Source organism: Lithobates pipiens, unplaced genomic scaffold (assembly GCF_037356315.1).
Source record: "Lithobates pipiens isolate NorthernLeopardFrog02 unplaced genomic scaffold, aLitPip1_a1.2 Scaffold_8, whole genome shotgun sequence".
NCBI classification, from domain to species: Eukaryota; Metazoa; Chordata; class Amphibia; order Anura; family Ranidae; genus Lithobates; species Lithobates pipiens.
Window position 1 is genome coordinate 146,055,715 of NW_027507903.1, and position 25,631 is coordinate 146,081,345.

The following is a 25,631-nucleotide window of genomic DNA, read 5'->3' on the forward strand; positions in this document are numbered from 1 at the left end:
CATCAACTTTTTCTGTACCCAGCACTGCCTGTGATGTCTTTTGCATGAAGGATCAACAAAGATGAAGTGTTACAGCAAATTCCAGATTTCCTTTGTGTATCTGCAGACGAGTGCCTTCACCTAAACCCTGGCTATGTTGTGGATGAATGGCTAATGTACTTACCTGGAGTGGCTTTCTCTTCAGTGGTGGTTGCCTGAACACATATCAGTTGCATCATATCAACAATGTCCGGATACATGCAGACGGCCGCAGATCCTGTCAGTCTTCTGATTGTTAGCAGTTACCATTGTTCATAGTTCTCTCCATTGACTACATAACACCTTCCCCTTATGTAGAAGAGAGGTGTAGTAGTGCTGTGGTAGTTCAACATTGCTACTCCCCTATAGATACAGTAAGGTGAGTGAGTGTTGTCATCAAAGTTTAGGAGGTATGCTACTGGCAGGCTCACAAGGTAAAAATAGAGCAAAAAAAAACTGAACAGAGAAAACAAATGCAGCCACCACATGTAAAGACTGTTAAGCTGCAATATGACATGTTCTAGGGTTTGGCCACACTTTAGGTGTAGCCCACAGAAAGGGACAGAGTAGAAGCTCCAAAATTGACCTTGAAATACATACATTTCTAAGCCGAACTCTGAGATTAATAAATATTGTCTATATGTACTTTTAACTGTGTGTGTGTGTGTGTGTGTGTGTGTGTGTATGTATGTGTATATATATATATATATATATATATATATATATATATATATATATATATATATATATATTACAGTCTTATTATTACTTTTATCTGTAATACTTTATCTTTTGTGTCAAGGAACCATTCGATGGAGTGCTAAATGAAGAAAGGGTTTCTGATGGACTATCAATGTTGGGTTGTTCAGCTCTTGGAAACGAACAAGTGTATCTGCATCTGGCCATATCTGTAAGTATTAACAGACATAGATTCACAGCGTTTAAAGTGGTTCTGAAGGTTCAATTTTTTTTTTTTTTTAAGTAACAAACATGTCATACTTACCTGTTCCGTGTAATGGTTTTGCATAGAGTAGTCCCGATCCTCTTCTTTTTGTGTCCCCCGCCAGGCGTGCTTGCCCCCCGCCGAGTGCCCCCAATAGCAAGACCCAGGAGAGCCACTTCTTTCATGCACATCACTGGATCGGGGTGGGGCTCAGGTAAGTATAAGGGGGGGGGGGGGCTGGAGAGGGGGGGATGTTGCACCCAGAAGGTTTTTTACTTTAATGCATGGAATGCATTAAGGCAGAGCTTGACAAATTTGCTTTGAACTTAGGAGCCCACTAAAAAAGTTAGGAGCCATTTTTTTAAAAACAGATTTCACAGGTGGAACATGTAACATGTTCCCGAAATGGTGAATGTATCCTTAAGGCTTCACGTTTTTGCAACCTCTCCTGAATGATTTAACTTGACAGATTGTAACTCGCATTTAAAACGTCAGTTTTGCCGCGTTTACATGCCACGTTTAGCAGCGTTTTGCCACGTTTGTATTTTAAAAGCATTTTTCAAAATGGCCAACAATAAAAAAAGTCTTTAAACAGTTATTGCATTTAGCCGTATTTAGAAGTGTTTGGCTCTTGAAAGGCGTCTAAACTCAGCTTCTGAACCCATTTTTTGAGTTCCCAAAAAAAGCCTCTAATCTCAACTGCCTAGAAATGACTATAAAGGACCCTGTGTGCAAGGACAGATAAGGTAACATAGAGGAGAGTTCAAGAGCAGTTGGGAAAATTGCCCAACTGCTCCTAAACGTCCGTTTACCAGCAGCAGTGTACATGAGGCCTTAACCCTTTCACAGCCAGAGCCATTTTAGCAATTTGTGCACATGTTTAAAATATCATTAGGTCTGAAGATTAGTGGTTGTAAACTTCTTTACCTACAGGTAAGTCTTAATATAACTGCACCTGCACAATTTAGGAGATATTTACAATATACCCGTGTGCCGACGTCATCCATGTACTTTAGAAAGTGCACGATCGTGCCATCTCTAAAGGGATCATATCATGCCATGACTGGCGGGTCCCGCATACATCAGGGACAGTGGTGACATCACAGGCTTAATTTTCAGGTAAGTGACACACAATGGGCTACTATGAGCTGCATACTAGCCCATTTTGCGTTACCTTTACAGGGAAATAAAGAGAAAGTAAAACCCATCAGGGTTTACTTCCTCTTGAAGATTACAAAGAACCCCCAAACATATATTTTCATAAAGCAGACACCCAAGAAAATAAAGTTGTGGTAGTTCCAATATTTTGTCACAAGATATTACCTAATAATTTCAGTAAAAAAACACGTTAAATGTTAATTTTAGGTGGCACAAAAATGCAATAAATTACCCAACTTTTTGGTAAAATATAAAATCCAAGGTTGCACAGAAAATAGATACCCAACATGTCAAACCTTAAACATGTCAGTACCCTATATTTTGATTCCATAGGTGACCCTATAGGTCATCAGTTTAATGTTACAAATGAGGTCTGGTGCTAGAATTATTGCTCTCATTTTGGCGTGCGTGGTGATATGTAACATGTGTATTGCAATCAACATTTTCACGTTGACGAGGCGTAGGAATTTACATTTGTACTTGCATATATGTGGGGGCCTCAGTTTTTTGGGGTTTTTTTTTTTGGGGGGGGGGCATTTTATGTGTTTGGGTGTAACTTAAAAGTTTTTTTTTTTTTTTTTTCTTTTTTTTTTTACTTTTCCATCACGTAAGGGACAAATCAAATGTGATTATTTTTGTTTTTGGTGGCAGGTTCTCTTTAATGAAACATCCAGGGTCTAAAAGACTCTGCACGTCTCCCTTGTGCTTCACTGAATGGAATGCAAATAGCACTGCATTACGTTCTTTCCCGGCTGATGGGTGGGAAAACTGTAAATGGGGACCTGGAAAATATGCCACGTCTCTTCTGGGTCTCTTTCCCCCCTGCCCCCTCTTCCCAATGACACCCGATCTGCCGATCACAAGCCCGCAGGTGGGCAAGCAGAGCCCAGGATACATAGCGGAAGGGTGCACGCTGGGTGTGGGAAACATTTGGCAGCCCAGGCGCCAGGTCGAAATTTCCGGTCGTCATGGTGACCTGGCGCCTGGGGTTTGTTGAGCCCTGCATTAAGGTAAAATACTGTCTGCCTTTAGAGACACTTTAACTGAGATGTACAGTCAATGTGTGTAGACACACTTGTATATTAGGGTGTTTTGCTCTATAAACCTGTCTTACAAGGCTTTTCTAAAAGTGCTTTAAAAGGATTTAATAGATTTCTGAATGTTTCTGTAATAGAAAATTCTGGAATTGAAGCGGAACACGGTGAAGGTCAAGTTAAAGGACCACTTTTTTTTTTTTTTTACAGAATGCCTTTTTATGATTTTTTTTATTTACATGCAGACTATGATGTTAAGCAAAAGTGGCAGCGAGAGGCTTTTGGATCAACTTGAAAACCGCCAGGAGTGATTACAATGGTCACCTTTTATTCAAATGGTTCTATTTCAAAGGGAAAAATAACCGTTGCTGCCAGCACTCAAGCTCCTCTGGCAGTGTTTGTCCCAACCTCTGTCATTGTTACAGATAAAACAGTTCTCAAATATTTTTTTAAAGCGCTATTGGTATTCCAAAAAATATATTGCACAAAGCAATATTAACAATTGCCACCAATTACAAAGCAACGGAGAATATAGAAAAAATAAGTAAAGATCAAAGAATGAAAATTACTCATGGCATTCGTTTATCATTGTATTAATCCATTAAATACAAATATTAACTTTATGTATTATTAAACTGTTTGGAGTTCAGCTTTAAATATATATCTAAGTTCTAAATTCTTATTAAAAAAAACCTCGGTGTGCCAGTATATAAAGGCAGAGACTATCAGAACATTTTCTCGACAAGAGCTTGCCAAAGCTATTTGTAATGTGTTCTCTGGTGACATTATCAGTGTTCAATAGAAAAATACATGGGGGATCATGGGATTTATAATAATCTCCTGCTGTGGCTGTTATTCTGCAAAGAGAAGGAAATCCTTTTTGATGTCTGTAGCAAGGTTTATTTTCCATGCTAGAGGCCTAGTGACGAATTCTCCTGCCTTGAATAAATCTTTCATACTGTAAAAATACATTGGCTTTGATTTATGAAATATTGTCGGTCGCTTCCTTTGGCAAATATCTATGAATGTATTGGTTTGTTTGACGGCCTGCTTGAAAAGCCGTCTGGCTGAACTATTCCGTTTAAAAGACGCCTGTCATGAGGGAAGGGGTCGTCAGTATCATAACTTTGAGTTATTAGTCTGAATTTTGTGCAGCAAGGGAAGTCCTGAACCGCATACATGTTCCAGGTCTATGACTAAGATAATATTGTATACAAACACACTACCAGCACTCAAGTATTACAGGGTATATGTGGGTGCAACACAGGGAATTATTATTATAATAATAATTATTATTATTTTTTATTATTATTCTTTATTTTAACAGAAATGTTATCAACATTCCAGAAAACAAGACAGTTAACGTTCATCACAATACATACAATACAATGCGAGGTGCAGACTGCACCCATAGGTACAATTCTATACCTCAGTACAATCAACACTTTGTTGGACTTATGCCACGTTCATCGACGACCAACACCGTTTCTCACATACAGAATTCCTTTCATTCGCTTATAACGTTCTCATGATGCCTCAGATTAGTTCACTGTCTCTCCGTACTCTTCAGATCCATGAAATCTTGAAAATACCTTAAAACACGAATCAAGAGAGCTCACCAGCCTCTTGCATTATCCAAGACTGCCTTTTTCAACTAGGATGTCTTGAAGTTTCTCGAGAGGTACCTTGGCAAAATGCCTACAAATTGCCCCAAAATTTAATAGAAGCTGGTGGGTGGATGAAACATGCCTTTTAATGCCGCGTACACACGGGCGGACTGTATGGCGTACTTAGTCCGTCGAAACACATTTCAGCGGACAGTCCGCTCGTGTGTGGGCTTCAGCGGACTTTTTCAGCGTGCAGTCTGGCGTACTAAGTATTTTGGATTTTTCGAAATTCTGTCCGTCGTACTTTGGTTTCAGCGGACAATCCGCTCGTCAGTAGGCTAGTTCGACGGACTAAGAATGGCGCATGCTCAAAAAGGATTTACACTGCGGAAGGGTGCTTTGCTGTGTATTGGACTTCCTATTTCTAGTCCCGTCGTACGTGCTGTACACGTCATCGCGCAAGCTTTCGACGGACTGTTTGTGCATCCGTGTGTGGTCAAGTCCGTTCAGTCGAAAGTATGACGGACTGTCCGTCGGATTGTATGACGGACTAAGTACGCCATACAGTCCGCTCATGTGTACGCGGCATTAGTTACACAAAGCCACAGGTTTTCATTGTACACCATTACAACCTTCTAGCTACCAACCTCTTAACGACTAATGACATCATCAGTTGATAAGGAGGATGTTTCCTGCATATCATCCTTCTTTGACCTTCCCTTGTCTCTCCCTATCAGCTTAACTAAGTGATAGAGAAAAGCTGAGGCAGAAGAGAAACAATGGATTACTAGTCAGTACCAGTTTGGGTGTCCTACAGTGCCTTGCGAAAGTATTCGGCCCCCTTGAACTTTTCAACCTTTTGCCACATTTCAGGCTTCAAACATAAAGATATAAAATTTTAATTTTTTGTGAAGAATCACCAACAAGTGGGACACAATTGTGAAGAGGAACGAAATCTATTGGATAATTTAAACTTTTTTAGCAAATAAAAAACTGAAAAGTGGTGAGTGCAAAATTATTCGGCCCCTTTACTTTCAGTGCAGCAAACTCACTCCAGAAGTTCAGCGAGGATCTCTGAATGATCCAATGTTGTCCTAAATGACTGATGGTGATTAAATAGAATCCACCTGTGTGTAATCAAGTCTCTGTATAAATGCACCTGCTCTTTGATAGTCTCAGGATTCTGTTGAAAGCGCAGAGAGCATCATGAAGACCAAGGAACACACCAGGCAGGTCTGTAATACTGTTGTGGAGAAGTTTAAAGCCGTATTTGGATACAAAAAGATTTCCCAAGCTTTAAACATCCCAAGGAGCACTGTGCAAGCGATCATTTTGAAATGGAAGGAGTATCAGACCACTGCAAATCTACCAAGACCTGGCCGTCCCTCTAAACTTTCAGCTCAGACAAGGAGAAGACTGATCAGAGATGCAGCCAAGAGGCCCATGATCACTCTGGATGAACTGCAGAGAACTAAGCTGAGGTGGGAGAGTCTGTCCATAGGACAACAATCAGTCGTACACTGCACAAATCTGGCCTTTATGGAAGAGTGGCAAGAAGAAAGCCATTTCTCAAAGATATCCATAAAAAGTCTTGTCTAAAGTTTGCCACAAGCCACCTGGGAGACACACCAAATATGTGGAAGAAGGTGCTCTGGTCAGATGAAACCAAAATCCAACTTTTTGCCCACAATGCAAAACGATATGTTTGGCGTAAAAGCAACACAGCTCATCACCCTCAACACACCATCCCCACTGTCAAACATGGTGGTGGCAGCATTATGGTTTGGGCCTGCTTTTCTTCAGCAGGGACAGGGAAGATGGTTAAAATTAAGGGGAAGATGGATGCAGCCAAATACAGGACCATTCTGGATGAAAACCTGTTGGAGTCTGCAAAAGACCTGAAACTGGGACAGAGATTTATCTTCCAACAAGACAATGATCCCAAACATACAGCAAAATCTACAAAGGAAGGGTTCACAAATAAACGTATCCAGGTGTTAGAATGGCCAAGTCAAAGTCCAGATCTGAATCCAATCGAGAATCTGTGGAAAGAGCTGAAAAATGCCATTCACAAACGCTCTCCATCCAACCTCACTGAGCTCGAGCTGTTTTGCAAGGAAGAATGGGCAAGAATTTCAGTCTCTCGATGTGCAAAACTGATAGAGACATACCCCAAGTGACTTGCAGCTGTAATCGCAACAAAAGGTGGCTTTACAAAGTATTAACGCAAGAGGGGCGAATAATTTTGCACGCCTCACTTTTCATTTTTTTTATTAGTTAAAAAAGTTTCAAAAATCCAATAGATTTCGTTCCACTTCACAATTGTGTCCCACTTGTTGGTGATTCTTCACAAAAAATAAAAATTGTATATCTTTGTTTGAAGCCTGAAATGTGGCAAAAGGTTGAAAAGTTCAAGGGGGCCGAATACTTTCGCAAGGCATTGTATGTGTATTGATCTTGTTGCATTATGTTAAATTATCAGAATAATTTTTACATTTTAGAATGGGGTCCCTCAAGACTGTAGGTAATTTTGGAGGGTGTCTTGAGGTTGTCCATAATTTTAAAGAGTGCCTTGACTGAAAAAAAGGTTGAGTAACACTGATATAAGGCACTACTTTATTTACATGTTTTTTGTAAATATGTTATTATATTTTTTCATGTGACAACACTGAAGAAATTACACTTAACTACAATGTAAAGTAGTGAGTGTACAGCTTGTATAACAGCGTAAATTTGCTGTCCCTTCAAAATAACTCAACACACAGCCATTATTGTCTAAACCGCTAGCAACAAAAGTGATTACAGATTACAGATATTGATAGCAGCAAGGGCATGTATCCCGGTTCTGTGGAAAAAAAGCAACCCTCCAGCTAGAGCACAGTGGTTTCAGAGAATTGCAGAAATCCAACAAATGGAAAATTTAACAATGACAATGAGAGATCAAGACGAGAAATATCAGAAGATCTGGGCTCCATATCTAAATTATAGAGAAAGTAGGATGTGAAACATTTCGAAATATGATAGAGCAGGCGGGTGGTGGTGGGGGGGGGGATTATAGTGAAAATTCAAACTTTTTTTTTTTTTTCTTGTTTGTATATTTATTTATTTATTTTTCTGGGAGGGAGGGGGGAGGATGACATGGAATTGAGGTATGGATTGAAATATTATAAGACTGTTATAGCTGTTAAAGAAGTTGTAGATGTAAAACGAAATGTAATGTGAAATCTATGGAAAGAAAAGATGAAAAAATAAAGAATTTATAAAAAAAAAAGTGATTACAGCCCTTAAGTGAAAATGTCCAAATTAGGCCCAATTAGCCATTTTCTCTCCCTGGTGTCATGTGGCTCATTAGTGTTACAGGGTCTCATGTGAATGGGGAGCAGGAGTGTTAAATTTGGTGTTACCTCTCTCTCATACTGGTCACTGGAAGTTCACCATGGCACCTCCATGGCAAAGAACTCTCTGAGGATCTGAAAAAAAGAATAGTTTCTCTACATAAAGATGGCCTAGGTTATGAGAAGATTGCCAAGACCCTAAAACTGAACTGCAGCATGGTGGCCAAGACTATACAGCGGTTTAACAGGACAGGTTCCACTCAGAACAGGCCTCGCCATGGTTGACCAAAGCAGTTGAGTGCATGTGCTCAGCATCATATGCAGAAGTTGTCGTTGTGAAATAGAGGTATGAGTGCTGCCAGCATTGCTGCAGAGGATGAAGGGGTGTGGGGGGGGGGGGGGTCAGCCTGTCAGTGCTCAGACCATACGCCACACACTGCATCAAATTGGTCTGCATGGCTGTCATCCCAGAAGGAAGCCTCTTCAAAAGATGATGCACGAGAAAGCCCACAAACCTTTTTGCTGAAGACAAGTAGAATAAGGACATGGATTACTGGAACTGGAACCATGTCCTGTGGTCTGATGAGTTAAACTTATGTGGTTCAGATAGTGTCAAGCGTGCATAGCGGCAACCAGGTGAGAAGTACAAAGACAAGCGTATCTTGCCTACAGTCAAGCATGCTGGTGGGAGTGTCATGGTCTGGGGCTACATGAATGCTGCTGGCACTGGGGAGCTACAGCTCATTGAGGGAACCATGAATGCCAACATGTACTGTGACATACTGAAGCAGAGCATGACCCCCCTCCCTACAGAGACTGGGCCGCAGGGCAGTATTCCGACATGATAATGACCCCAAACATACCTCCAAGATGACCACTGCCTTGCTAAAGAAGCTGAGGGTAAAGATGATCGACTGGCCAAGCATGTCTCCAGACCTAAATCCTATTGAGCATCTGTGGGGTATCCTCAAATGGAAGATGGAGGAGCACAAGGTCTTTAACATCCACCAGCTTCGCAATGTCATCATGGAGGAGTGGACGAGGACTCCAGTGGCAACCTGTGTAGCTCTGGTGAACTCCATGCCCAAGAGGGTTAAGGTAGTACTGGAAAATAATGGTGGCCACACAAAATATTGACACTTTGGGCCCAAATTGGACATTTTCACTTAGGGGTTTACTCACTTTTGTTGCCAGCAGTTTAGACATTAATGGTTGTGTGTTGAGTTATTTTTAGGGGACAGTAAATTTACACTGTTATACAAGCTGTACACTCACTACTTTACATTGTAACAAAGTGTAATTTCTTTCTCAATATGTGAGGAGTGTACTCACAGTACAACAGTGGTTGACTATATGCATCATGATGGTTTAGTGAGCAATCTTATGGTTCATGGGATTACCAGCAACCTGAACAACCCTTTCTTTTTTCCAACTGTAGAATCAGAAACTGAATGATATCAAGATTCTCTATAGTTATGTACACCTGCGAAATCTGGATGTGTCCGGCAATGAAATCAGTGGTATGTAGCATTTAGAAATACAGTATATTGTTTTGACATTTTGTTTGATTCTTCAGCTGACAGCCCAAGAGATCAGAATTCTGATATGTAATCATTTCAAATGTAGTGTATGGAAATGTTAAAAGCATTAGACATATGCGATCCATTTGGTTATGAATCGAAATTCAGAGATCTGAATATCTAAATCACAAAAGCGATGAACTTCAATGAATCTGAAATAACATCAAATTAATTTGTTCCAGTTGTTTACAACTTCAGAGGGTTTTTTAAGTTCAACAATGTGTCACACTCTGTATTGTTATAGTTGGCTAAAGTTGCTTGAAAGTTGCAAGCAAGTCGCACTGAAATTCGCACGATTTTGGGGGCCCAGCAGAATGAACCAAGCCTTGATGTTTTTTTGTTTTTTTTTTAAAGACCAGCCTTAATTTTTAAAGCATCCAAAATAACTTAACAAATGAATCCAAATATTCTGTAACAACGTCCGTAAATGCAAATTGCTTTGGAACTAATATACAAAATATATCCGAATATGAAAAACGCATTCTAAAAACAAACCATTCTAATATAACAAATATGACAAAACAAAATAATTTACTTAATGAATGAATCCGAAACAAACACAAATGTTTTTGTCTTAAACATTTCTAATAATTGTATCCATCCTGAAATGCATTTGGCATAATCCCCACATCCCCTTTTTTTTTTTTTTTCTTTTTTTGTGTGTTGAACATCCCAAAAATGATAAACTGCTCATACTTAGTACTGCTAAATTTCTATGCACACATTGAACTGTGCACTGCAGTTAGCTGATTTGATCTACAATTATGATGCTGCATTTTATTTGCCTTTTTAATTACATAAGTAATCAAACTTTACTGTCTTGGGTATTGGATCTGATTCCAATGAAAGACACTGCCTGTACAGAATTTATATGTTCTGCTAGTGTTCAGTATGCTTCTTCTGATTATCTCTCTTTTTACCAGCAACCCTTAAACATACTGTTTGGTTAACCCAAACTAAAGTGCTTGTGTGTGTGTGTGTGTGTGTGTGTATATACAGTACATATTGTGGCAGGGCCCTGGCATTGTTTATTATGGATGTCTGGGCCAGCTTTTCCAGGAAACAATCACCCTAACGGCAAAGGTGTGTGCTGGCTTCATGTTCGAGACAAGAGTTAGAGGTCAATGCCCCACCCTTCCAAGAGGTGTGTGAAGGGAGCTCATATGCACTGTACTGTCCAGGACAGGAGAGACCAAGGCCCGAGCCTCACAGAGAGTTCATGAGGGACAGAGCAGCTGGGAGGCTGCAAGGAAAGACATATAGCTGAGGTACAGTGTGTGCATTAGCACTGGGAAGTGTGTTTGATGGTCAGGAGGACTGAGGCACGAAAGAGCTGGGAGGCTGAATCCTATATTTTGTTGCATTGATGGTGAGATCCCCCTGCGTGGGAAGACATTTGTGTGTGAACATTTGGTTTGTTTTAAATAAGATTATTTCCTATGCCTACTGTATGCATAGCCAATTATAGTTAAAATATAACTGAAGGCAAAACTTGTCTTTTTTTAGATTTGGGTAGAATAGAGAGGGATTAGAACACCTGTCAGGTTTTATTGCTTTGTGTCCTCTTGTTAGGAAGATTCACCCCCTCCATTTGTGCCCTCAATTCACACCCTCGCGTTTACCATTATCATCGATAGTAAAAAAAAAAAAATCCAAAATTTTGGGTTGTGCCCAGAACAGGAATAATGGGGAATTTTTCCAATGGAAATGCTAGTTCTGGTGAAACACCGGGATTCCCTATTTTTAGAGTGATTTTCTCTCACTTTCTTTTTTGGCTATGGAACTGGAGGGAAAGGGAAATCTGACCAGCCGGGCACAAATGGCAAAAATCAACCTTACAGAGGTTATAACCCTTCCTTACTTACCAAAATGAGAAAAATGTTGCCTTTCTACTTCAAAGTGTGGCTTTAAAATATAACATATGCATATAAAAAAGTGAAAATTTGCAATGTAATACAAAACATCTAAAAATAATAATTGTACCTAATATTTTTTACCTTTTTTGTCTTAAATTCATCATGAAAAATAGCAGAGCACTTCCTGGTATGTGAGAATGCCTAGGCACTCCTGTGCCTACAGCCTCGTAGCTATATAGATAAAGACACTGACTACTAGGTTCACAATATTTGGAGTGGGATTTGATGTCACTACTGTGCTGCCCCTCCTCATTTTCTGCTTTTATTCATTCTATGGATCTGTTTCCACACCTCTCCTGATATGTTTTTAATGCCCTGCCTGTCGTTAAATTTCCAGTGTTCATCACTGACATTAGGTAGCAAAGCCCTGCTCCTTCACCAAGATGACCACTTCCATGTATAGACACAGTGCAGAACAAAAGGTACATTTTCAGGGTACTGCTTAAGCACAATTAACTTCCAATTAATTAACTCTAATATAGCAAATGTTTTTTCCAGCCCATTTTAAGCAGAGCATTGTAGTAAGATTTAGATATTGTTTGTGACAGTAGCAAAGCAGAAGGCTCTCCATATCTGACAGAAGACACATATTTCCACCAGAATATACACAAATTTTGTAATTTTTCTTGTTTTTTTTTGTTTTTTTTGTTTTAAGTTTTCTTTCTTTTTTTCTTTTTATGGTTTGGGGCTGAAAACCACAATTTAAGGCCTCATGCACACTAGGCTCTTCTAAATGCTTTTCACCTTTTTATAATAGAAAAGCACTATTAAAAATGCACCTAAAGCTGCAGTTTGCAAATGCATTTAGATACAATCAGGCCCATCAAGTGTTTGGGGGTTTTATTCATTTCATTAGCCAGAATATTAATTTATTCTGGCCACTGAAATGAATAAACGCTCAAGCATTAAACAACGCCTAAAGTTTAGGCAAATATACATGTGTTTAGACGCATGGGGCATTTTTTCTGCCAAAATGTTTCTCTCTTGAACACGATTGTGGTGCCTTCACATTTCTGTCCCTGCCTTTTAACTCCTCTAAAAGCCTATGTGTGTATGGACACATAGACTAACATAGTGGCATTTCGGGGCAGAAAAAAAAAAATGTCAATCGCCTGTAAAGTGGCCGTTTTACAGCTGCAGCATGCATGAGGCCTAAATTGTTTTTTTTTTTTGTTTTTTTTACAGTTAATAATCCTAAAATGTTGCAGATTAGTACTTTTGTATTCTTCTTTTGTTCTAACAGATGGAACTTTAGACTTTTCCATGTTTTTTGAGAATTCTTACCACCTGCAGATAAAATTTCTTATCAGAATGCTTTGTCCAAGGTTTAGTTTACATCCAGCCTACCTGAAAGAAGATAATTATTGCTATGCTGTTGTATTTAGCAAACCTTTGGTGCTTTAGAATTCGCAGTTATGTAATAAATGTTTATTTGCAAAAAAAAAAAAAGAAGAGAATATGTATATAGTAAAAAATAAATCAGATAAAAACATAATTTTAAAAATGTTGTTTCCCTTTTTATCTGGATAATGTGTGATAAGAGCAATTGGCTTTATCAATGAAAAGTCCACACCTTCGATATACCAGGCTACTGCTGTCACATACCTATTTAATGACACTTATTTTACACAAATGTATAGCTCCTGGCTAATGTAGTGGAGCTACTGGTCCTAAGTGAAAAGTAGTGTGACCTTTCATTAATTTGCCATTGAAGTATCATTGTGATGATTCCAGAAAAATTTCTTGCCTAATCCAGCACATTTTACTGCTGTCTTGTGCATGGGGCAAAAAAACAGCACCTACACTTTACATATGCAGCAAAACTCTATGAACAATCAAATGTTTATACACGACTTAGATTGCTGGTGGATGATATTCAGACACAAGCCAAATACTTGCAGAGAGAAGTGATAAGCTCTTTGAAACCTCTTATATTGAATCATATTCTAACTGTATCGTCCCCCTTTATTTTGTAAAATGCTGAGCAAACTCTGGCAATATTATTATTATTATTATTATTATTATTATTTTTTTTTTTTTTTAAGGTCCTTATGTAGCGCCGTCAATTTACACAGCACTTTACATATAGGTACATTGTACATTCACATCAGTCCCTACCCTCAAGGAGCTTACAATCTAAGGTCCCTAACTCACATTGATATACTAGGGCCAATTTAGACAGAAGCCAATTAACCTACCAGCATGTCTTTGGAGTGTGGAAGGAGACCGGAGTACCCGGAGGAAACCCCTGCAGGCACAGGGAGAACATGCAAACTCCAGGCTGGTAGTGTCGTGTTTTGGATTCGAACCAGTGACCCTTTTTACTGCTAGGCAAGAGAGCTACCCACTACACCACTGTGCCACCCTAGTATCAAACCGATTCTGTGCCCTGTGACCTATACTTCAGTCTTCCTGTTTTTTTTTTGTTTTTTTTTATAGGTTATGTTAAGCAATAACACCAACCCCCGAACAACATACCAAAGATTTTTTAAAATTAGTGATTTATATTATGGTTACAACTCTTGATTATCTTACAGATTTATCCTGTGTCAGTTACATGCCTTACTTGACTGAACTGAATGCCTCCAACAACATACTGAGTACTTTTTTTGATTTTGATCCTCCTAAAAATCTTAAGGTGAGTTCACACTGACATAACAATGCATACTTTCTGTGACCTACATTAATGTTTTATGTACCCATAGGCTAACCAGTGATTAATCAGGCTGAAAAAAAAAATGATTTTCCCATCCACGAAACGAGGTGGCTGAAGGAATCCTCCCCACTGTGCCATTGTATTCCGACCACAGGACTCCTTTACTATCAGAATACACTAATCAGTGGCTATAGCGCCTGATTGCCAAAAGTTTTCCAACATTCCTGTTCAACAGAATTCCATCGACAGATCAACTTCTGCTGAATGGGAATGGCAATAGATGGATCCAAATTCATCTGGTCTCTGCTGAGCCAGCTAAATTTTGATACGTTTTTGACCAGGTTTAAAGGCCAGCTCCCGTCATTAATTTTCTTTTTAGATGAAAAGGTTTTACATTCTGTCTATTTCCTGTCTGGCACCAAGGGAACTAGATGGCAATAAAATTCCAACAGAGGTTCTGCAGAACGTTTGTTTTTCTGCCAATTGATGGCATTTACTATTCTTGTTTTAACTGACACTCAATAAATATACAGGACATAGGGAGAAATATCTCAAATGTGTTAAAGCTTAGTACACACCGTCAGCTTTTTTTTTATTCATCCATGAAAAAAAAGCACAGCTCAGGTCGGAGCCACTGTACCAGCGATCTGCCTTTAGTACAGAGATCTCCCTTGCTGAGCTGTTGTGTCCTGACAGGGGGATGCTCTGGTCAGCTCTCAGCCGTTGGTTTTCCAGCATGTTCGTCTGACAGATGCTGGCCATACAGCCGGCTTCTGTCGGACTGGCTGCCATATACACAGGCTGAAAGCTGCCCGACATTCGGCCTGTGTGTACTAGGCTTAACAGGGGTTAGCATTGGTTTTAAGATTTCCTCACTCTGTCCAAAACAAAGGTGTCGATTTGGAGCTGACCTAAAATGGCAGTATTTTATGTGAAGTCCTTTTCTGTTCTTTTGGTTAGTTGTAAGTTATGATCTATTACTTTAAAATAAAACAAAATTAACAGCAAAACAAAATAAAGTATTTAAAAATGTAATGACTTGTCTGAATTTACTACATGTACATTATATATCCATTTTTGCATATAAAGTAAGTATAAAATATTATATTGGCTGTTGCTCCTTTACAATAGCTTCTGACTGACATTATTTGTAGGGTTCTTTGAGGTAAGTAACAGAAATGGAGCTCTGTTAGCAAAATATTCAGGATGGTTGTTTTGAAATCTCAAGTTTGTGAAGAGGCTCTGAACTGTTTCTTTCTTGTATGTAAGCTGCATGCTTGTATACTCTCAGCGTAGAAATTGTTTATGCTTTATTTTTTTTATTTTCTTTTATTTTTTTACAGGTTGTCAATCTCTCATTCAATCAGATAACTGACATGAAGGATTTATCTGCTCACAAAGCTCTGACAACACTCTTATTAAACAGTATCCTTTTCCAAGTGAAACTTTGTAAAGAGTACATCAGATTAAAAGAGACGTATGGGAATAGAAAAAAATAAACATACACATAGGTAGATGCTGCATTGCTCTGTTCGACGCCTTCTCTCAAGACTGAGAACTGAGTGATCAAAGACCACTGATTGCTCAGTTTGCAATCTTCACTGAGCAGAGGGATGGTAACTGTCAGTCACCAGCGCTCTCCTCTTCCCTTTTGCTGTACCTGTGGAGGGGGCAGGAATGTCTGCCTCAGTCTCACAGGGACTCGCTGATAGGTTGAGCCAGCTGCTGGTCCAGGTATCTGGGTGGATCCTGACATTAAAGTGGGGATCAATCCAACACCTGGAACTGCTGAGGGACTTTAGCCCGCTGTCTGCTGAAAGCGGGTCACAGGAGTGTAGAATTACTCAGCCGACTAACCTGAAGAAGGGGCGGGTCCCGAAACATGTAGTGTCTCCAGTCGGTGATGTGTGACTCTCTTTGCTCCCTTGGCATCAGCAGTTCCTAATTGGCCCAAGCAGCAGGGTTTGCACATACTTTTAAGATTCCCTTGGCTGACTTCCTCCAGGCTGTGATATAATTTCTGGGCTTTGTACACAGTGTGTTCGGCCACTTTATACTGGCCCCAACGGCTTTGTATGGGGTTTCCCTAAGCCCCTGTGTCATCCATGCAGCTACAGCCTCCAGGTACTATCAGTTTCTTAATCCAAATCTCTGCATGACCATCAATTGACTGCTGTATGCCTTGGTGAACATTTTTTTTTTTTTTTATCAATAATAAAAACGTTTTTACTTTGCCTCTGAGGGTCCTATATATGTCGGCTGATCAGCGCTGTTCACCCCTTTGATTATAGCAGAATAAAGTGCACTTCTGTGACCTACAGGAGAAGTAGGCCCAAAAGAGCCCTACTTTCTTGTAAGCAAATTTTATCAAATCAAAAGGAGGTTTGGGGTCAGTTTTTTTTATTTTATTGTAGTTGTTTGTTTTTTGTTTTTAAATGCTATTTTTACAGTCCAGCAAAAGTGCCATGGTTTAGGATAAACTTAAGCAGTTTCAGAAAACTCAGAAATCATGTGAATACAAGGTAACCTTTTAAAAGCAGTTTAGGCAGTTATAGTATGTTTGCCTGGTTTTTAGATCCAATTGGTGCCAGACTACATTATACAGCAGGGGTGCCCAACCTTTTGAAGAGCAAGGGCCACTTAAGCGACTTGGTAACCGGTCGCGGGCCACAATGAGTGGAGCGTGCGGATAACAGATTCATGTCCACTCTGCATATGCAGAGTGTACACCAACACAGCCTGCTCTACTTTATGGACCATCCGATCCAATCTGCCAAGGTAGAACAGGATGGATTCCCCCCCCCCCCCCTTTTTTTTTTTATTTATTTTTTTTTTTTTTCTGTTTTTTTTTTTTTTTTTTTTTTTAGCAGAACAGATTGGAGGTAGGTGGGTGTAAAGTGCCACAAGTCCGTTAACGTCTGCGGCTCCATAGAGGGGAATGAAGGGTCCGAATGGGTTGGGCCGATTGTGTCCAAGGAGCCTAAGGCTGCTTTCACACTGAGGCACCTGTAGCTTTCCTTCTGGTTAGATGCACTTTGCCCTAGACTTCTATCATATCCTGCAGGTGTGGCGCACTTTCTGAAAGTGCACCAATCCCACATGTAATAACAAAAGTCTTGGGCTCAGTGCAGGTAACCCACAGGTGTTCTGCGCTGCACCTGCGGAACAAATTGAAAGCAGCGCAGTAACCTCTGCAGAACAGATATGCCCATATGACACCGGTGACAGGAGTTTGCACTATACAGGAAGCATCGGCTTATGTGGCTCTGCTCTGCAGTCGCTTGCTTCCTCTACCACCGGCTTCATCAACACTAATGCTCTCGGATGGTGGTTTGGCAACCCACGATCTCCCAGAGCAGGAGGTCACGGGCCACATCAGATGGCTCTGCGGGCCACATGTGGCCCCGGGTCACCGGTTGGGCACCCTTGGTATACAGCATACACAGCAAATGCTCGGTTTATACAAAAGTATACACCACATATGCTCTGTAGTTACACATTTCTTTTTCCCAGCATACCTATGTACTTTAAAGCAGATATCCAAGAACATGAATCAGTAACGGCTATAACATATGGAACTACTGAATATTCTACTTGTTAATATTTCACATATGCATCTTTGTGATGCTTGAACAGGGCATATTTTTAATGTAAACCTTACCCCCCCCCCCATTCCAGCTATTAGATAGCATGTGACTCATTCCTCCTCTTCCATGTGGTTGCACTAGGTGCCTCATGATTGGCTCAGGAAAATCACATGAGGCTGGAGAAGAATTTCGTAGCCTTGCGTAAGATCCCAGAAGTGATTTTGGAGCTTATTTATGACTTGCTTTCTCTAGTCTGGATGGCCAATGGGAGCAGTGTGGCAGCAATCAAAGGTGAAAAACAAAGAAACCAGGCTTTTATGTCATAAATTGCATATCAACATAGTGAATAAATAAATACATCTTCATTTAAATTATAAAAAATACATAAAAATTGTGAAGGCCATATATAGATCCCACACGTGAATAACATCCTCAGTGAGTATAGGAAAGGTTCCTCTCCACCCACATGGAGACACACCACACACTCACCAGAGTTAATTGACCCCTATTCCAGTAAGACCCCTTTCACACCGCCGAGCCTATTGCATCGGCGGTAAAACGCCGCTATTTTTAGCGGCAATTTGCGCCACATTTCGACTGCTAGCGGGGCACTTTAACCCCCCCCGCTAATGGTCAAGAAAGTGTTAAAACCGCCCGCAATACGCCGCAATAGCGGCATTTTGTCGGCGGTAATACAGTGCCCCATTGATTTCAGTGGGGAGCAGTGGTGGAGGAGCGGTAAACACACTGCTCCTTCACCGCTCCAAAGAAGCTGCTGGCAGGACTTTTCCTAACGTCCTGCCAGCGCAACACTGGAGACAAAGGAGCAGCAGTTTGAGGGCAGATTGCAGGCGCTATTTCTAACGCTATAGCGCCTACAAAAACGCCCTCGATGTGAAAGGGGTCTAAGTCAATTTACGCATATGGGAAAATCCAAGATGCCATACATGAGGTCACAGGGATGAATCCAAACCGCTGCTGACATCCATTCAATAAATATGTAGATAACGTGTTCAAAGCTACCATGTTGCCATATAGAGAGGGAGAGGAAAGAACGCTCTCATGGTGCAGTATTTCAAATCATTTATTTAAAAAAAAAAAAGGTTGTATTTGCACTTACATCGAAGAAGACAGGGAATTACTAACGCGTTGGTACCGTACTCCGTCAGTCCTTTGCAGGTTTTTTCCAGAGACCTCAGACCATTGCTGGCGATGCTGGGAGGGGCAGGGAACTTCAGATCTTCTGGCTTTGCCCGAGGATTAAACAGTATTGGCGGAAGTCAAGAAAATTTCTCAAAAATGTATAGATTTCTCAATACTGGAGGATCCGGCCTTCTTCCTACTCCACTATTCACAAATTCCGATCCAGACATACAGGAAATTAGTACTCTGTCACTTGGTTAATGCTGGTAAAGCCTGTTTTACTATGTATTGGAGGGATTATAATCCTCCCATTTCTATGTGGCTTAACAAGGTTAGGTGTATCAATTCCATGGAAGAGCTAGTGTTTACGGCTCAGGACAGAAGGGAACAATATACTAAAACATAGTGATAGTGATCACATGATAGTGACAACCAACTTTTGCTGGTATGTTTAGTGTCAATCCAGATATTTCCCACTCAGAACAATACTCTTCTGTTAAATGTCCTGAGTCGGGTGACCAGCATCACTCAGCCCTCTTCTTCTGAGCCCTGGGTCATCCTGGACCCACCCCAGCCTGTGACTGGACAGTGAAAGGGGAAGTAGCGCAGTGATAAGTTTGTCTCTCTTTCACTCTGCTTTCTACTACTATCAGCATACTTCTTGTCAGCACATTAACAAATTGGCTCTTTGTACTGTTTTTGTTTCTCACCATTTATCTCTGCTATGCAGGGACTGCAGAAAATCAATAAAAATAAAGGGTGCACTTGCCTAGTGCATTATCCAACATAGATTTTTTGAAAATAGTTAAAATAAAACTATAAGTGTAGGTAGTATACTAGCTCATCAAGCCACTGCAAGTGGCTACAATCTCCCAAATTTGCCAAAGCCTCTAGCTCAGGGAGGACCACACCAAGGTCCCTGCGGGCTGACGCGTTTCAACAGAAGATTCCAGGTCAAATTGAAGTACTTGCACTGCTTGTATTAACCACTTGCGGACCAGCCACCGCAGTTTAACTCTGGCAGGTTGGCTCCGCTGCACAAAATCAAGTTATTGTACGTGATATCGTGAGGCTTGGCTAGCAAGCTCCATGAGTCCAACCGCGCGTCCCGCAGACTCAATGTCTGCAGGGATACCCACGATCGTCTCACGGAGAGGAAGAACTGGGAAATGCTAAAGTAAACAAGCATTTCCCCGTTCTGCCTAGTGCCACTTTCGCTGATCACCGCTCCCTGTAATCGGGAGCGGTGATCAGTGATGTGTCACACACAGCCCCCCCCCCCCCCACAGTTAGAATCGCTACCTAGGACAAACTTAACCCCTGCAGCTCCACCTAGTGGTTAACCCTTTTTACTGCCAGTCACATTTACATAGTAATCAATGCATTTTAATCGCACCGATCGCTGTATCAATGTGAATTGTCCCAAAATAGTGCCAAAAGTGTCCGATGTGTCCGCCATAATGTCGCAGTCATGATAAAAAAAAAATCGCTGATCGGCACCATTACTAGTAAAAAAAAAATTAAAAATATTATTGAAAATGCCATAAAACTATCCCCTATTTTGTAGACGCTCTAACTTTTACACCAACCAATCAATAAATGTTTATTGTGATTTATTTTTTAACAATAATATGTAGAAAAATATGTATCCGCATAAACTGAGGAAAATGAATGTGTTTTTTTTTTTTATATCTTTCCAGGATATTTATTATAGCAAAAAGTAAAAAATAATGCGTTTTGTTTTCAAAATTGTTGCTTTTTTTTTATTATAGCACAAAAAATAAAAAGCGCAGAGGTGATCAAATACCACCAAAAGAAAGTCCTATTTGTGGGGAAAAAAGAGAGCCACGTCGCATGACCGTGCAATTGTCAGTTAAAACGACGCAGTGCCAAATCGCAAGAAAGGACTCTGGTCTTTCTCCAGCCAAATGCTTCAGGGCTGAAGTGGTTAAGAAAAAAAGAAATATGTATTATTGATTACAGAACTGCCAGTATTTTTTTTTTTTTTGTTTTTGTTTTATAGCTGCTTAGAATTCAACTTTAAGTGACCTTTTTTACTTTGTCCTGTATAGGCAAAAGAAATGATCACTTAAACTAAATATTATATATATATATATATATATTTATATATATATTACTCTGGGTGTATTGTCATAGATTTGTGTGCAGTATATAAAATTATATGAAATTGCAATCCAACTCTCATGCTTCCTGATTTTTCTCACTTTATTTGTTCTCAATACGGTGAATGTTGTTTCCTTGATTACTTACTGTTCTGTACAGATAATAATATCCAGGAAATAACTGGCTTGGAGAAATGCATCAGTCTGACACATCTGAACTTGGCACACAATAGAATATGTAACATCTGTGAATTTGGTAACCTACCAATGAAAACACTAAATCTGGTACGATGCCACTTTTGTTTAAATAATCTTTTTGAACTTTTCACCTACCCACTATATTCTTTAGGCTGGTCATATGCTGGTAGATTTTCATACAAACATTTGTACGAAAAATCTCTTCAATGCATTTGATAATGTCATCAGAGACTTGATGAATGCTGTTTGAAAGTGCTTTAAAATTTTATTTGCATTTGAAATAGGAATGAATAGAATTTCTCTGTAAGAACTAGCCAAAAATTATCGCTTTGATCCCATTAACTATAGGAATATTGAATAAACATTCCTAAAATAAATTTTCTGATAAAATTCTACTGGTGTATGGCTAGCTTTACCCTTCTGTGAAAAAACAGTGCTTTGCAAAGTTATTTCCAAAATAGTTATATACTAACAAATATTACAACTAATACTAATAATAAAAAAGATGACCATCTTTGTGAAATGTATATTCTCTGGTCTATATAGCTCATTTGTGAAGATAGATTTGTAGAAACTTGACTTTTTCTTCCTGTTGGTGGCCTCTTATCCATCTCAGCATGTCATAGCTACAGGACTAACCCAAGGAAAACTCTCTTGGCTGCTATGGCTCACTGCAAATGCTCAATGTAATGCTTTTGCAAACTGCTCTATAAGTCAGAGCATACACATATTACTACCATGCGTCTGGTTCAGTTGCAAATAAGCATACTGAATTGAAACAATTGAAAAGTCTGTGAATTTTAGCACAGACACTGCGTGGCTTTTTGCAGTGTTTGGAGCCAGCTACAATATGGTGTTGTCGCTTACAGGGAGGGATGGAGTCATTCCCATCCTCCCCTACTTAAATGCAGAAAAAGAAATATGCTCTCCCCTGGGACTTTGTTGCAGCCAAAAAAGTAACAGCAAAGAATGATATAGTGTATATAAAAGGTCGAATTTTATTTCTACAAAGCTTAAAAATGCAATGAAACTTTAGTCTCTATACAAACACAGTTCATATAGAGACTAGAATATAAAACAAGGGTTGGTCTTTAGTTTAAGACGGTCTTTTAAAGTTGGGTGGAACTCCGCTTTAAGCATTGTACACATGGGCTGAAAACCGTCTTATTGGTTGATTCTGCAGATTTTCGGCCTGTGTATACAGCTGTCTGTTCTACAGAGGCCAGTTGGCTTCTATTGAATGGACATGCTGGAAAACCAGCATCCGAACAGTGCTGGCTGCCAGCGCTGATCAGTGTGTTCTGGCAAAGGGGCAGTCCCCCTGTCAGAATATAGAGATTGTCACACTGACATCAATTGTGTTTAGTACAGTGATCTCTCAGTTTTTTTTTGTTTTTTTTTGTTCAACCCGTTGGATTCGAAAAAAAAAAAAAAACTTCTAGTGTGTACCCAGCTTTACTTACAAGTTACGTAGTAATTCAAGACTAGTAATAAACTTGGGTTTGACCTGGGTTTGGTTTGAATTCCAGTTTGTCTAATCCTGGAAGTTAGCAGTCATTGCTGGGCCAATGAGCTGCATATAGAAAGCTCCCCACCCCAGCTGACATGAGAAATGGGTGGGGATGCTAGTAATATCATTGACCTAATATGGGCACAAGGCCATATTAGGTCAATGTTCTGCGGCTGCAGTGCATGCTATCTCCCATCTGTAGCACAATGTCAGCTAACTTCCAGGTTTAGACTAGGGATGAACTTGAGTGTGGTCTGAACCGGGTTCGATCTGAACCTGCAAGGCAGCTACCTCACTTCATATGAGCTAGCAAGCAGCTTATGAGTCAAATAGTGCCAACCCCCATAAGCATGGTATGTACAGTAGCTTGGTGACAAATTCTCTTTAGGTAACCAAGTGTTTTTTTGTTTTTTTAATAGTTTGAAAAACCTATTTTTGTAAGTATGTGTTTGCTAATGATATTCAATACCATTACCCTGGAACAGGTTGGTTATAGGTATCGGGAGAGAGTATTTTAACATGTTATTTTATCACTTCTGTTTTCTGCCATATGCTATAGATCTGTGTGCTCTGTAATCATTTCCTGTGTTGTTCTGTTTGGTTATGTCCCCGTCAGATGGTATTAAATAACAGCAGGAGATGGTATCACATACATGATGACTTGTATGTTTTCATTTTAAAGTCCTTCTTCTGCCTCATCATGTGCACAACTTCTGTTTGATGTTTTCTTGCAGTACAACATTTGTGAAATCAAATCCATATTTAGAAAATTATAAATTCCTGGGGCAAAAATGAGAAAATCACATACTGTTACCTTTTGTGGGTTTCTGTTTTAAAACATAATCTTTGTAGATGGAATACCAATTCTATAGCTACTCCTAAATTAACTACCGCTTTAACTATTTCTTCTTGATTGTGCTACTTAAAGTGTAACCGAAGGGAAATCTTTTCTCTTTAGCTTGGATAGATTGTAGAGGTATTAGAACACCTATCCATTTTTTATTACTGTCTGTGCCCCCATTATAGAGATTTACCCTGTCAATTTGTCCTCTTTACTGTTCTCATTGAAAGTAAAAATGAAAGAAAACCCCAATTGTGGTTTGACACCAGAACTGTAATAGAGGGAAAATCTTCCAACTGGGACTCGCTCTGGTGACCCTGGTGTCACGCAGGGATTCCCTCACTTTGGAGGGACTTATCCTCACTTCTTGTTCTGGCTATGGGATAGAAAGTTAAGGGAAAGCTCACCAATGGAGGAGGGATGGCAAAACATCTGTCAGGGGTTATAACCCTCCCATACTCTATTTGAAATGAAAAAAAAAAAAGTTTTTAGGTACACTTTAACCACTTCCCGACGGCCCACCGCAGATATACAGTGGCCACTCTGTGCCAGATCACGTACCTAGTATGTGATCTGACACTTCCGGTTCTGGGGTGTGTGTGCTGTGGGCGACCTGCTTCCTGCTGTAACCGCACAGAGCGGAAGCCAAGCGGCGGGTACCGTGGACTCTATGTCCGCCACCGCTTGCCAATTATACAGTGCACAGGCAAAACTGCGATCTGACAATTTTTAGAAAGGCAGATTGCCATTCTGTCAGTAGGGAAGGTATTGATCCTGCAAAGCAGGAACATGGATCACTGCCTTCCCATAGCGAAAGAACCTCCACGCAGTGTGAAAGCACAGGCTAGGCATACGGTTAACACTTTGATCACCCCTAATGTACCAGCCAGTGTCATTAGTACATGGACAGTGCATAATTTATTTTTTTAGCACTGATCACTGTATTGGAGTCACTGGTCCCCAAAAAGTGTCAAGTGTCTGTTTGTGTTCAATATGTTCTCCCCAATATCGCAGTCCCGTTAAAAGTCGCTGATCACAGGGGGCGTGGCTGGGATGTAAGCCTGTTCGGTCGCATTGTGCTGGCGCTCCGTACCTGTCTATGATCCTACAGCCTTTCCTCGCTATTATAATCTGCTCCCTCTGACTGTGTACAGAGCTCTCTTTCCGATGAGTCAGCGGCTTCCTTCAGCAGCTTCTATGGCTCTACCCAAACCCCACTCCACTTGTTCTAAGCCCAGCACTCCCCATCATCCTCCCTCATCAGCGGCCATCTTGCCCAAGAGGTCGCCTGCCAGCACAATGTTAGCTGGACCACAGACCGATGCGGGGATGGAGCTAAGGCTTCCTTGTCCACAGCCGACCTTATGGCAGCTATCACGGCTTCTACAGAGACCCTTACAGCCAAGATGGACTTTATGGCCACAGATATCAGCTTCATTAGGAATGACATGGACAAATTTCATTCTAAAATATAGGTGGAGTGTCGGGTTTCAGGGCTGGAGGACACCATACACTTTGATTCCAGTGAATTGTGTGCACTGCAAGTACAGGTCAAGGCTCTGCGGGAAAAAGCCATTGACAATGAAAATAGTCTATGCAGAAACAATATTCATATTTTCGGGCTACCAGAAAATGCTGAAGGGAATAAACCCTCCGAATTTGTGTAAAAACTGCTCTTTAAAGTATTTGACTTGCAAGATCTGCCACCTACATTTGTGATTGAGTGGGCCCATAGGGTCCCCCCTTCTCCACCGAAGCAGGGAGCACCTCCACGCCCTTTCCTTCTACAACTACTTAACTACTGCGACAGGGACCCCTTCCTAGCTGAGGCTCGCACTAAAGGTGACATCAAGTTTGAAAACTCCAAACTCCTGTTTTCCCCGACTACTCTTCAGAGGTGCAGCAACATTGAAGATCCTGCACCGAAGTTTGTAAACGCCTTTTTGAAAAGAATATCAGGTTCAGCCTACTTTACCCTAGTA

General features: G+C 40.3%; 1 protein-coding gene across 2 annotated transcripts in view; it reads left to right on the forward strand.

Moving 5' to 3' along the window:
- The window catches only part of LRGUK (leucine rich repeats and guanylate kinase domain containing), a 127,205-nt gene that overhangs the window by 14,238 nt on the left and 87,336 nt on the right, over positions 1 to 25,631 (forward strand). Inside the window, exons 2-6 of one of the 2 annotated variants that reach the window (XM_077473021.1) lie at positions 821 to 928; positions 9,534 to 9,615; positions 14,129 to 14,229; positions 15,591 to 15,672; positions 21,261 to 21,385. In XM_077473021.1, the coding sequence (XP_077329147.1) occupies positions 821 to 928; positions 9,534 to 9,615; positions 14,129 to 14,229; positions 15,591 to 15,672; positions 21,261 to 21,385 (498 nt within the window). The remainder of the gene's footprint in view (positions 1 to 820; positions 929 to 9,533; positions 9,616 to 14,128; positions 14,230 to 15,590; positions 15,673 to 21,260; positions 21,386 to 25,631) is intronic. The other variant, XM_077473022.1, reaches the window with a different exon arrangement.